Here is a 14003-nt window from a genome sequence, read left to right as displayed (position 1 = left end):
CTAGTAGGACGGGGGAGATGGTGGCTGGTAGGTCTGGGGAGATGGTGGCTGGTAGGACGGGGGAGATGGTGGCTGGTAGGACGGGGGAGATGGTGGCTGGTAGGTCGGGGGAGATGGTGGCTGGTAGGTCGGGGGAGATGGTGGCTGGTAGGTCGGGGCGGCTGGTGGCTGGTAGGACTGGGCGGGTGGTCCGTAAGACTCCTGGGAGGGTTGAGCCTCGCCCTCGTACTCAACCTGCGCCACAAAACCGGTGTCGCCATTCACGTTGTAGGTCACCCTCTGGGTGCGACCGTCGGGCAGCAGAACGTAATACTGACCATCAGTGTTATAACCATCGCGTTTCTCGTTGTGGCCGAAGTCGTTGCTGGAGTAATCATCCTTCACTGACCACTGGAAGTCGTACTTGGGTGGACTCTGGTGAGGTGTGGGAAGAAGCATCTTGTCAGCAAAGGAAAACAGCTCGAGAGAAAAATATGACAAATCCTTGTTATATGTTGCCATATTATGCTTTTTTGCTTTAATTCCTCAGTACGACGAATTAATACTATCACAAAAATTTCACTGGTGTATATTAAGTTGATAAAAAATAAGCCATCCCGATAATTTAAAGCACCCAAGGTATAGAAAACGTTGTATATTTTGTAATGCATAGCTGACAAAAAGAGGCAAGCCGTTTTACTGTTGGTTAAGAAAGACCTCGAACAGATGAGCGACTAAGAAGAGTTTCTGTAATATGACATCTACAGGTACCTATAGTAAGAACTAACTGGTATTGCTGGCCAATCATTCTACTCGTCCTGAATATTCTGGACATCCATAAACCTCTAGACACAGAGCTGTTTATTGTGTTTACCTGAATGTACACAAATGAATGAAAGATGCAACATTCTCTATAGGATTATTTTCTACTTCATGCTATCGCTGTTTTTCTGACGATAATATTCCATTGCCTCTTACCTCGGGTTCTGGCTGGCCGTAGGTGGGCTGGGGTGCGCCGTAGGTGGGCTCGGGAGGACTGTAAGATTGTGGTGGAGGAGTGTTCTCAGCAGCGGCCACGGCCACCAGAGCCAAGAGAACAACCTGCAGTAGACGTAGTGACAAGGAGGCTTGAGAAATTAGCGCCTGTTTGCTAGAGGAGAGTCGGTTAGACAAACAAATAATTTTTACTAAGTCACAGTTTCCCATAACCCACGACACGGTGTACGCGAAATTTGAACGAGGTCGTAAATATAATGTTAGGTGAAGAAGAACGTAGAAATATAGGAACACACACACACACACACACACACACACACACATACACACGGTTATAGTGAGGTCAACGTAGCCAAAGTCATCTCGTCAACCAAGTACATCACGCACATCCTCAGGAAACTTGTTTTTAAATGAAGATGTGGATTAAAGATTTTCTTTAAATCTTGGGTGTTTTTTTCTTAGCCCAGGAACTGATATTAATCTGAAAAACTTTGACGTTACAAATAAACGAAGCATAAGTTTGAAAATTAATATAAAAAATATTTTAGCCGCATTAAAACTGACCACTTCCACAGTAACTGTTTATGTCAATATGAATCTTTTTTCAGTGGCGCAGAAGGTGATGATAGTTATACAATGAGGAGAGAATTCTGCTGTGAATTGCAAAGTGGCCTAATTCTGTGTCACCGTACTTTGCGGAGCATGTTGTTGATTTGTGAAGGGAGGGATAAGAAATGATGCCCAGTACAGCCTGCTCGCCCTTATATACTGCCTTCCCCACCCTGGGTGTGGCGTCGCTCCTCATGGCACTACCAAGCCCAAGGTCAAGGTGGCAAGAGTAAAGAGGGAGTTTAACCTGAATATAGATTAAATTTATGTAGATCACGGATTAGAAAAAGTGTTGGGGAGGAATCTAGGAGAATTCATATAGTTGATGGTAATTTTTAAATTCTGAAGCCAGTTGGACTACGAAGTGACAGGAGTTAACTGGTTTGCTTCACTGTATTATAAAATGTTCATGCACCTTATGCATTCACTCACCGTCCAGTCCGTGTTTGTAATCTTAAGGAATCCTACATTCATAATCTTTCCGTTGCATAACCACTACCACTAGCTCACATTCGAAAAGTCTCTCTTGAATTGAATAAAGTATGGTGATAATAAGAAGGAGCATTGAGACAGCGCATGACCCGGGGCTTAGGCTTGGTGAATGACCTTTGACTATGCTCTATGACCCTGACCTTTGAGTGATTGGCCTCGAAGTTGAAATACTTCGTCTTTGCGTGACCATTAACTCGCCCACTAAGTCTGGTCGAAATTGGATCAAGTGTTCAAGTAGACTTTGACATGTGATCATAACCTTTGACTTGTTGTTGTAAAAATTGAATAATTTAATCTTTGGATGACCCTAAACCGTACCATAAAAGCTTCGTCTGATATGAATTAAACTTTTTGGCTTTAATAACAGAGAGCTTAATCTTATCAGCTGCCCCCCACCCTCCCATTCCACCAAGTATGGTCTGAATCGGATGAAAACTGTAAATGTTGACTTATTCCTAAACCTTTTACCGTTGACTTTTTGGGCAAGATCTGCCATGCATCAGACGCAGTGTAGAATGAAATGCCACTGTGAAGAAATACAAGTGACTGGTTTTGTCATTTTGTAGTTAAAGGGGTCTAGGAAAGAAAATGAAAGAAGACTGTGGAGAATAAGAAGTATTACCGATAGTGTATTAGCGTGTTAGCGTTATGTTCTGGCTACTTTTGATGTTTTAAGTATAAAGGAATCATAAGGATTAAAGATATATGGTAACAGAGATTTAATACCTCTGTATGATAACTGATGACAACCATCATCCACTCATCTAATATAGTGCTGCCTTCTTATTCCTATGGTGACTCTATACAAGTGAAAAACGTACTGGTTTCATGTAGCCCCTGTCACACATGCGCGACTGAACGTCCAATCGCGGCCGGACTCAAGGTCGTGCCCAATTGGCTCCCACACCTCCCGACTGGCCCCGTATCTATTCTGCTCATGACTGCCTCACTACTGGTCATGACGTCCCCAAGAATGCGACTAGATCACAAGGCGACCGCGAGGCAACCACAAGGCGACCATGGGGCGACAGAGCAACGGGTCGTCAAGTTTGAAATTGTAATGAATTTTTGTCAGCCATGACCGCCCAAGAATGCAACACGACTGCGTGACGCGTGCAGGGAATGGACAACGACCTCCCCCGAGCCTCCCTCGACCCCGTACCGACCCCACCCACGATGGCAAGTGCGGGCCTCTCACGCTTTATACACTGCTCGCTCACTGGCACACAGTTGCCATGTGTGACTGGTGTTGCCAGATGGCCGACCGTGCCCGGTTTCCCGCCAACACTCTTGGCGCATTTTTTGCGCGGTCTGGGATCGATCCTAGCCCAGTTGTCGTGTGGTCTGCTTGCAGTTGTCACGTGGTCGTGAGCCATGATTCCGAATCGCCGACTGGACTGTCAAAATGCGTTGCATGGTCGGCTTGGGGTGTGGTTGCGGTCTGATCGTGGTCTGGTCGTGGTCGGCGACTCATTACGCAGTCATAACGTTTTTTTTGACGGCGACTGCACGCTGACAGGCAACAAACGCATCACGACGCATCCAACTGAGCTAAGTCTGGTTCAGGACTGACCTACAACACTCCAGACTATGATGCAACTGTGATCCGACTTTTGGCAAGTCGTGAGGTGGGAAGGATTTTTTAACGCACGCATTAAAAATTAGTGAGGCTCGTAGAGTCGTTCCAACAGCTCACAATCGCCCTCCAGAGTCCGGGATTTGTCGAAGAATCAAGGGACGACCGATGACAAAAGCCGTTACGACCTTGAGTTGCACCGTGGTCGGGCCTTGAGTCGCTTATGTGTGACAGTTCTATAACGCTGGGTGACAACAATATAACCAAATAACTGGGTGATGTGGATCCTACTATGGCGCTTCTGTTGAGAGAGAAGAGACAAATGCGGCGTTCATCCAGTAACCAAACCTTCAGACGCTTCGCTGCTCCTTGCTGTGGCAGGGCGCTGCCTGCCAAGAGGAAATAGTGGTTCACTGAACGAGATGGCCCTGAAGGGGTGACTGCTTGTCTGCTGTTGATCGATTTGGTTGATCAAATGGACGGAGTTTATGCTACCACTATCACTATTAGTAGTACTTCTACTATTACTATTACTACTACTACTTCTACTACTACTACTACTACTACTACTACTACTACTATCACCTCTGTGTTTAGAAGTTACGAAGGATTTTATTTGTTATGGCTTCTGGATACGTTGGGGATATCTCTATTCAGAGTGTCTACTGACACATGAGAAAAAATAAATGATTATGGCGTATGGAATTGAGTAAAATGCCCGGCTTGGCTTATGATTCCGGAAACAAAGGATACGAGTAGTTAGTGATCTTTTGTGGTGGGTGTGGTGGCTGGAAGAAGAAAACTGGGTGAATGGCTGCATGAGGAGAATGGAAAGTAACAAAGAATATATCGTGGGACCCTATGATTATCTTGCACTTACTTTTCTTTGTTTCCTGTGTCTGACGTTTTCCTTGAATTACTTACAGTCCCTCAGTCTCATGCCTCCAAGTATTAAAACACACACACACACACACACACACACACACACACACACACACACACACACACACACACACACACACACACTGATATAAATACTGGTGTTCTATAGCTGCTGTCGGTTTGCAGGCAGGTTCATAAAAAAAGTAAGTGTAGGAAAAGGTGTTTGGCGAGGCTCAAGCACCACACTATGTTTCCTTGAGTCACTGGAAACATCCACTACATATAAAGTTCAATTGATAGAAAGGACACCGCTTGGAAACTTTCTCTATTGGTGTTTGCAGATGATACTGTATTGTTACGCTAAGACGAAGAGGAACTGTAATCTTGCTGAATGAGTTTGGGAGAGTTTGTATGAAATGGAATCTAGAAGTGAATGTAGGAAAGTGTAAAGTTTTGGTCCTCGAAAGAAATGAAGTTACCAAAAGTACAGTGAGACTGGTGGATGAGGAAATAGAAAATGTGAGTGGATTTACGTACTTGGGTAATGAGATGAATAAGGATGGATGTCTGGAGGATGAAGTGCTTGAATGGGTACAACAAGGAAGAAAGGTTGTTGGTTCTTTGAATGCAGTGATAAGAGACAGGGAGCAGAGCATGGAAGTGAAACAGTTACTACATGAGAGTATTGTGATACGAACTCTGGGGTATGGAAGTAAAGCTTGGACCTTGTTGGAAGGACACAATTCAAGAGTGAGAGCAGTGGAAATGAGCTAATGTATTTGAAAGGAGCATATGGAATTACATGGAGACAGGCTGACAAATAAGGAAGTGAAGGAGCGTTGTGGTGTGGATTTGAATGTATGAGAAATACTCTGAGATGGTTTGGACATGTGTAGAGTATGGAGAGAGAGAGACTAACGAGGAGAGTGTATGTGAGTGATGTGGAGGGAGGGAGAGGGAGGAGGAGGCCGAGGATGAGGTTCGGGGATAGAATGGAGAGGTATATGAGAGACAGGGGTGTGAGCTGCTGGGAGGGTAGTGAAATGACGGGGGACAGGGCGACATGGAGGCGATATGTTTTTGGCCACCCCATAAGGGATTGGAACGACTGGCAATAGATAGATAGATAGATAAAAGTGTTTTCTGTGGATCTGTGACGATAGAATATTTCGATGAAATTATTTAACATTATTTTATGCAGGTCATTGACAAAACTATATAATTTTATATTTTCGCAATATATTTGACTGTTAACATATTCGTGTCAAAAAATGGAGCAGAATTAGTGTTAGATACTGGCAGTTACATGGCAGCAGGAATCTCATGTAATTTCTGATGTAGAAATTCATAATAACAATACAGGACCACTTATTAGTACTGCCTTAAATATCTTCATATTTATGAAATAATTTTTCATGAGCTCGACCTTCATATGAGTGTCTACTGTTTCAGTCCGATGATATCTATACGCTTGATGATGCTATTGTCAGACGACTTTTGTCAGTTGAAAGGAAAGTTCTTTTGCTGGTGCTGTTTCAGATATTTTTCATTAAGAAGTTGTGTAGATTTTGGGAATACTTCTGGAAATGAAGTTGTTAGATCAGCCAAGTCCGTGTATCGTAAGTGAATCGATTTGTACAGTAGTGGAACAAAACGATCTCTTGCCTGTACAGACGTAAGCAGTAATCGGTATCCCCCATCCCCCGAATGACACTCTTGATCTATCAGGCACCCAATGTGTTAATCCAGTAAGAGGTGGACACTAACGACGCGCCTCCATGTCGCTGTCCTCTGCCATCAAACTGCTCTCTCTCAAACTCACACCATCTCTCATGTAATTCTCCACCCCTTCCCTCCATCTGATCCTCACTGGCTACTTATGTCCTTCACCTCATACTGCTCTATGCGTCATTTCACTGTGGACTCACCGTCACTCTCTCCCTCTACTGCAGTTTCTTTCGCCTCAGAGTGGCTGGGCTGTTTGCTGGTCTGTTCCCCGTCTGTAGAGGAGGACACTTGTTATTATTGCTTTTTGTATGCAATAATCAGTGAACATGGATTTGATGGTTTTGTGTCTTATGCGACCTCATGGTATAATGATATTGTTTTTCGCCTAATATTGACTGAATGAACTGATAGTTTATCATTGCTGGTGTGTCACATTTATTCAAATATGTTTGATGGCTGCTGTTTGATATGCAGCAACCTTCTCGCGGTTTTTTTCTTCTGTTCCATTTTATTCCAGTTGACGTCAGACGGTATTATTAAGCTGAGATGAATCATAAGAAGCCTAAATGTCAGAGATGGATGTAACGACTCATAAATGTAAAAAAAAAAAAAAAAAAAAATACAAGTTATATCTGAATAAGTTAATGGCATACCTACTAGGACAAAGTGGAGTAACATGTAAACCAAACTTCATTAACGAGAGTTTATTAGTAAAATAATTTATATATGCATAAAACTTCTTTAACGGGAATCCGGTAGCCTAGTCGTCATGATCGTTAAGCTTAAGCGCGGGAGGGGTGCTGGCTGCTGGTAGGACGGGGCTGGTGGTGGCTAGTAGGACTGGGGAGATGGTGGCTGGTAGGAAGGGGGAGATGGTGGCTGGTAGGTAGGGGCGACTGGTGGCTGGTAGGACGGGGCGGGTGGTCCATAGGTCTCCTGGGGGGGTTGAGCCTCGCCCTCGTACTCAACCTGCGCCACAAAACCGGAGTCGCCATTCACGTTGTAGGTCACCCTCTGGGTGCGACCGTCGGGCAGCAGAACGTAATACTGACCATCAGTGTTATAACCATCGCGTTTCTCGTTGTGGCCGAAGTCGTTGCTGGAGTAATCGTCCTTCACTGACCACTGGAAGTCGTACTTGGGTGGACTCTGGTGAGGTGTGGGAAGAAGCATATTGTCAGCAACGGAAAACAGCTCGAAAGAAAAATATGGCAAATCCATGTTATATGCTGCCATATTATGCTTTTTTGCTTTAATTCCTCAGTACGATGCATTAATACTATCACAAAAATTTCACTGCTGTATATTAAGTTCATAAAAAATAAGCCATCCCGATAATTTACAGCACCCAAGGTATAGAAAACGTTGTATATTTTGTAATGCATAGCTGACAAAAACAGTCAAGCCGTTTTACTGTTGGTTAAGAAAGACCTCCAACAAATGAGTGACTAAGAAAAGTTTCTGTAATATGACATATAGAGGTACGTATAGTAAGAACTAACTGCCATTGCTGGCCAATCATTTTATTCGTCCTGAATATTCTGGGCATCCATAAACCTCTAGACACAGAGCTGTTTATTGTGTTTACCTAAATGTACACGAATGAATGAAAGGTACAACATTCTCTATAGGATTATTTTCTACTTCATGCTACCGCTTTTTTTTCTGACGATAATATTCCATTGCCTCTTACCTCGGGTTCTGGCTGGCCGTAGGTGGGCTGGGGTGCGCCGTAGGTGGGCTCGGGAGGACTGTAAGATTGTGGAGGAGGAGTGTTCTCAGCAGCGGCCACGGCCACAAGTGCCAAGAGAACAACCTGCAGTAGACGTAGTGATAAGGAGGCTTGAGAATTTAGCGCCTGTTTGCTAGAGGAGAGTCGGTTTGACAAACAAATAATTTTTACTAAGTCACAGTTCCCATAGCCCATGACACGATATACGCGAAATTATAAGCAGATCCCACATTAACTGTTAGGTGAAGAAGAACGTAGAAATATAGGAACACACACACACACACACACACACACACACACACACACACACACACACACACGATTATAGTGAGGCCAGTGTAGCCAAAGTCATCTCGTAAACCAAGTACATCACTCACATCCTCAGGAAACATCTGAAAAACTTTGGAGTTACAAATAAACGTAGAATAAATTTGATAATTATTACAAAAAAATATTTTATCCGCTTTGTTTTAGCCACTTTAAAACTGACCAATTCCACAGTAACTGTTTATATGTCAATATTAATCTGTTTTCAGTGGCGCAGGTGATGATAGTTATATAGTGAGGAGAGAATTCTCCTGTGAATTGCAAAGTGGCCTAATTCTGTGTCACCGTACTTTGTAGAGCATGTTGTTGATCTGTGATGGGAGGGATAAGAAATGATGCCCAGTACAGCCTGCCTCGCCCTTATATACTGTCTACCCCACCGTGGGTGTGGCGTCGCTCTACATGGCACTATCAAGCCCAAGTTCATGGTGGCCAGAGTATTGAGGGAGTTTAACCTGAATATGGATTAAACTTATGTAGATCACGGATTAGTAAAAGTGTTCGGGAGGGTTCTAGAGGAATTCTTATAGTCGAAGGTAATTTTTAAATTCTGAAGCCAGTTGGATTACGAAGTGACAGGAGTTAACTGGTTTGCTTTACTGTATTATAAAATGTTCATGCACCTTATGCATTCACTCACCGTCCAGGCCGTGTTTGTAATCTTAAAGAATCCTACATTCATAATCTTTCTGTTGCATAACCACTACCACTCGCTCACATTCGAAAAGTCTCTCTTGAATTGAATAAAGTATGGTGATAATAAGAAGGAGCATTGAGACAGCACATCACCCGGACCTTAGGCTTGGTGAATGACCTTTGACTATGCTCTATGACCCTGACCTTTGAGTGATTGGCCTCTAAGTTGAAATACTTCATCTTTGCGTGACCAATAACTCACCCACTAAGTTTGGTCGAAGTTGGATCAAGTGTTCAAGCTGACTTTGATATGTGATAATAACCTTTTATTTGTTGTTGTAAAAATTGAATTATTTAATCTTTGAATGACCCTAAACCGTACCATAAAAGTTTCGTCTGATATGAATTATACTTTTTGGCTTTAATAACAGAGAGTTTAATCTTATCAACTGCCTCCCTCCCCCTCTCTCCCTTTCCACCAAGTATGGTCTGAATCGGATGAAAACTGTAAATGTTGACTTATTCCAAAACCTTTTACCGTTGACTTTTTGGGCAATATCTGCCATGCAGCAGACGCAGTGTAGAATGAGCTCCCACTGTGAAGAAATGCAGGTGACTGGTTTTGTTATTTTGTAGTTAATGGGGTCTAGGAATGAAAATGAAAGAGACTGGAGAATAAGGAGTATTACCGATAGTGTATTAGCGTGTTAGCGTTATGTTCTAGCTACTTTTGATGTTTTAAGTATAAAGGAATCATAAGGATTAAAGATAGATGGTAACAGAGTTTTAGTACCTCTGTATGGTAAGTGATGACAACCATCATCCACTCATTTAATGTAGTGTTGCCTTCTTATTCCTATGGCGACTCTATACAAGTGAAAAACCTACTGGTTTCCAAAGCCCCTGTCACACATACGCGACTCAAGGCCCGACTGCAGCGGGACTCAAGGTCGTGTCCTAGTTGGCTCCCACGCCCTTCAACTGGCCCCAAATCTAATCTGCTCATGACTGCCTCACGACTGGACGTGACGTCCTAAAGAACGAGACCAGATCACAAGGTGACTGCGAGGCGACCGCGAGGCGACCGCAAGACGACAATGGGGCGACAGAGCAACGAGTCTTCAATTTTGAAATTCTAATGGATTTTTGACAGCCACAACTGTCCAAGAATGCAACACGTCTGCGTGACGCGTTCGGGGAATGCACGACGACTCCCCTGAGCCTCCCCCGGCCTCCCACCAACCCCTCCATGATGGCAAGCATGGGCCTCTCACGCTTTATACGCCGCTACCTCGCCGGCACACAGTTGCCATGCGTGACCTGTGTTGCCAGATCGCTGACCGTGCCCGGTTTCCCGCCAACACTCTTGGCACACTCTTTGTGCAGTCTGGGGTTGGTCCTAGCCCAGTCGTCGTGTGGTCTGCTTGTGGTCTGCTTGCAGTTGTCACGTGGTCGTGAACCATGATTCCGAATCGCCGACTGGACTGTCAAAATGCGTTGCATTATCGGCTCGGGGTCTAGTTGCGGTCTGATCGTGGTCTGGTCGTGATCAGCAACTCGTTACACAGTCGTAACATTTTTTTTTAGTCGGCAACTGCACGCTGACACGCAAGAAACGCATCACGACGCATCCAATTGAGCTAAGACTGCTTCAGGACTGACCTACAACACCTCCAACTACGATGCAACTGTGACCCTACTTTTGGCAAGTAGTGAGGCGGCCACGATTTTTTAAAGCATGCATTAAAAATTCGTGAGGCTCGAGGAGTCGCCCAGCGGCTCACGACCGCTTTGCAGAGTTCGGGCTTTGTCAGAGAATCAAGGAACGACCGATGACAAAAGCCGTTACGATCTTGAGTTGCGCCGCGGTCGGGCCTTGAGTCTCATGTGTGTGACAGGGGCTTAACCCTGGACAATTTCTATAACGCTGGGTGATAACTATATAACCAAATAACTGGGTGATGTGGCTCCGACTATGGCGCCTCTGTTGAAAAAGAAGAGAAGCAAATGCGGCGTCCATCCAGTAACCAAACTTTCAGTTGCTTCGCTGCTTCTTGCTGTGGCAGGGCGCTTCCTAACGAGAGGAAACATTGGTTCTCTGAACGAGATGACCCTGAAGGGGTGACTGCTTCTCTGCTGTTGATCGATTTGGTTGATCAAACGGACGGAGTTCATGCTACTACTATCACTATTAGTAGTACTTCTACTATTACTACTACTACTTCCACTACTACTACTACTACTACTACTATCACGTCTGTGTTTAGAAGTTACGAAGGATTTTATTTGTTATGGCTTCTGGATACGTTGGGGATATCTCTATTCAGAGAGTCTTCTGACACATGAGAAAAAATAAATGATCATAGCGTATGGAATAGAGTAAAATGCCCGGTTTGGCGTATGATTCCGAAAACAAAGGATACGAGCAGTTAGTGATCTTTTGTGGTGAGTGTGGCGGCTGGAAGAAGAAAGCTGGGTTGAAATGGCTGCATGAGGAGAATGGAAAGTAACAAAGAACATATCGTGGGACCCTACGATTATCTTGCACTTACAATTCTTTGTTTCCTGTGTCTGACGTTTTCCTTGTATTACTCACAGTCTCTCAGTCTCATGCCTCCAAGTATTAAAACACACACACACACACACACACACACACACACACACACACTGATATAAATACTCGTATACTATAGCTGCTGTCGGTTTGCAGGCAGGTTAATAAAAAAAGAAAGTGTAGGAAAAGGTGTGTGGTAAGGCTCCAGCACCACACTATGTTTCCTTGAGTCACTGGAAACATCCACTACATATAAATTTCAATTGATAGAAAGGACAACGTTTAGAAAGTTTCTGTATTGGTGTCTGCAGATGATACTGTATTGTTAAGTGAAGACGAAGAGGAATTGTAATGCTTGCTGAATGAGTTTGGGAGAGTTTGGAAGAAATGGAATCTAAAGGTGAATGTAGGGAAGTGTAAAGTTTTGGTCCTCGAGAGAAATGAAGTGACTAAAAGTACAGTGATGCTGGTGGATGTGGAAATAGAAAATGTGAGCGCATTTACGAACTTGGGTAATGTGATGAGTAAGGATGGATGTCTGGAGGGTGAAGTGCTTGAAAGGGTACAACAAGGAAGAAAGGATGCTGGTTCTTTGAAATCAGTTATAAGAAATAAGGAAGTGAGCATGGAAGTAAAAAAGCCGCTGCATGACAGCATTGTGATATCAACTCAAACGTATGGAAGTGAAGCTTGGACCTTGTTGGAAGGACACAAGTCAAGAGTGAGAGCAGGGGAAATGACTTACAGTATTTGAGAGGAGCATATGGAGTTATATGGAGACAGATTGGCAAATAAGGAAATGAAGGAGGGTTGTGGTGTGGATTTGGATGTGATTGAAAGCGTTATGAGAAATACACTAAAGTGGTTTTGCTGTGTGGAGAGGATGGAGAGAGAAAGAGACTAACGAGGAGAGTATATGTGAGTAAGGTGGAAGAAGGGAGAAGGAGGGAGAGGCCGAGGATGAGGTGGGGGGACGGAGTGGAGAGGTATATGAGAGAGGGGGGTGTGAGCTGCGGGGAGGGTAGTGAAATGACGGGGGACAGGGCGACTTGGAGGCGATGTGTTTTTGGCCACCCCATAAGGGATTGAAACGACTGGGAATAGACAGATAGATATAAGTGTTTTTTGTCGATTTGTGACGATAGAATATTTCGATGAAATTATTCTACATTATTTTCTGCAGGTCATTGACACAGCTATATAATATATTTTCGCCATATACTTGACTGTTAATATATTCGTATCAAAAAATGGAGCAGAATTAGTGTTAGCTAGTTGCAGCTACATGGCAGCAGGAATCTCATGCAATTTCTGATGTAGAAATTCATGATAACAGTACAGGATCACTTATTAGTACTACCTGAAATATCTTCATATTTATGAAATATTTTTTCAAAAGCTCGACCTTAATCTGAGTGTCCACTTTTTCAGTATGATAATATCTATACGCTTGATGATGTTATTGTCAGACGAGGGTAGTCATATGAAGGGAAAGTTCTTTTGATGGTGATGTTTCAGATATTTTTCATTAAGAAGTTGTGTAGGTATTGGGGATACTTCTGGAAATGAAGTTGTTAGATCAGCCAAGTCCGTGTATCGTAACTGAATCCATTTGTACGGTAGTGGAACAAGACGTTCCCTTGCCTGTACAGACGTAAGCAGTAATCGGTATCCCCCATCCCCCGAATGACACTTTTGATCTATCAGTCACCCAGTGTGTTAATCCAGTAAGAGGTGGACACTAACGAAGCGCCTCCATGTCGCTGTCCTCTGCCATCAAACTGCTGTCTCTCCAACTCACACACCTTCTCTCATGTAATTCTCCACCCCAGCCCTCCATCTCATTATCACTGAGTACTTGTGTCCTTCACCTCATACTGCTCTATGCGTCATTTCACTATGGAGTCACTCTCACTCTCTCCCTCTACTGCAGTTTCTTTCGCCTCAGTGTCTGGGCTGTTTGATGGTCTGTTCCCTGTCTGTTGAGGAGGATACTAATTATTATTGCTTTTTGTATGCAGTAATAAGAGAACATGGATTTGATGATTTTGTGTCTGGTTTTATGCAACCTAAAGGTTTTTGTTGTAATGGTATTATGATTTTGCTTTTTTCCTAGCCTTGACTGAATGAACTGATAGTTTGTCATTGCTGGTGTGTCAGATTTATTCAGATATGGGTGATGGCTGCTGCTTGATATGCTGCAACATTCTCGTTTTTTTCTTCTCTTCAATTTTGTTCCAGCTGACGCCAGACGGTATTATTTAGTTGAGTCATAGAAGCCTTAATGTCAGAGATGGATATAACGACTTATAAGTGTTAAAAAAAAAAAAAAGTTATATCTGAATAGGTTAATGTTATACCTACAGGGACAAAGTGGAGTATCATTTGAGTAAACCAAACTTCATTAATGAGCTTTTATTAATAAATAATTTATATATGCATAATACTTCATTAACGGGAATCCGGTAGCCTAGTCGTCATGATCGTTAAGC

The 14003-nt window shown here is 43.4% G+C and overlaps 2 protein-coding genes across 2 annotated transcripts; both read right to left on the bottom strand.

Moving 5' to 3' along the window:
• On the bottom strand, positions 1 to 3452 carry LOC145392076 (uncharacterized). Its single transcript, XM_080266531.1, has 3 exons — positions 3252 to 3452; positions 958 to 1080; positions 1 to 414 (listed from the first exon to the last, which is right to left on the bottom strand). Exons 1-3 carry the CDS (start codon positions 3450 to 3452, stop codon positions 1 to 3), a joined length of 738 nt encoding a protein of 245 aa, XP_080122657.1.
• Positions 3453 to 7093: 3641 nt separating this feature from the next.
• Positions 7094 to 9963, bottom strand: LOC145392075 (uncharacterized). Its single transcript, XM_080266530.1, has 4 exons — positions 9874 to 9963; positions 8612 to 8692; positions 7956 to 8078; positions 7094 to 7411 (listed from the first exon to the last, which is right to left on the bottom strand). Exons 1-4 carry the CDS (start codon positions 9961 to 9963, stop codon positions 7094 to 7096), a joined length of 612 nt encoding a protein of 203 aa, XP_080122656.1.
• Between the last annotated feature and the right edge of the window lie 4040 nt (positions 9964 to 14003).

This window comes from Coenobita brevimanus, chromosome 21 (assembly GCF_032717465.1).
Source record: "Coenobita brevimanus isolate Jiangsu-jjx chromosome 21, ASM3271746v2, whole genome shotgun sequence".
Lineage (NCBI taxonomy): Eukaryota > Metazoa > Arthropoda > Malacostraca > Decapoda > Coenobitidae > Coenobita > Coenobita brevimanus.
The sequence above is the reverse complement of the archived record's forward strand: the minus strand, read 5'-3'. Positions and strand labels throughout refer to the sequence as shown.

Coding starts and splice junctions, on each gene's coding strand:
- LOC145392076 (XM_080266531.1), bottom strand. CDS start 3,452: ATGGCTCACGACCACGTGACAACTGCAAGCAGACCACACGACAACTGG. Junction 1,081..3,251: donor AGAGGCCCGCACTTGCCATC/GTGGGTGGGGTC, acceptor CGTCTACTGCAG/GTTGTTCTCTTGGCTCTGGT. Junction 415..957: donor ACGGCCAGCCAGAACCCGAG/GTAAGAGGCAAT, acceptor ACACCTCACCAG/AGTCCACCCAAGTACGACTT.
- LOC145392075 (XM_080266530.1), bottom strand. CDS start 9,963: ATGAGCAGATTAGATTTGGGGCCAGTTGAAGGGCGTGGGAGCCAACTA. Junction 8,693..9,873: donor GCAGTCGGGCCTTGAGTCGC/GTATGTGTGACA, acceptor ACGGTGGGGTAG/ACAGTATATAAGGGCGAGGC. Junction 7,412..7,955: donor ACGGCCAGCCAGAACCCGAG/GTAAGAGGCAAT, acceptor ACACCTCACCAG/AGTCCACCCAAGTACGACTT.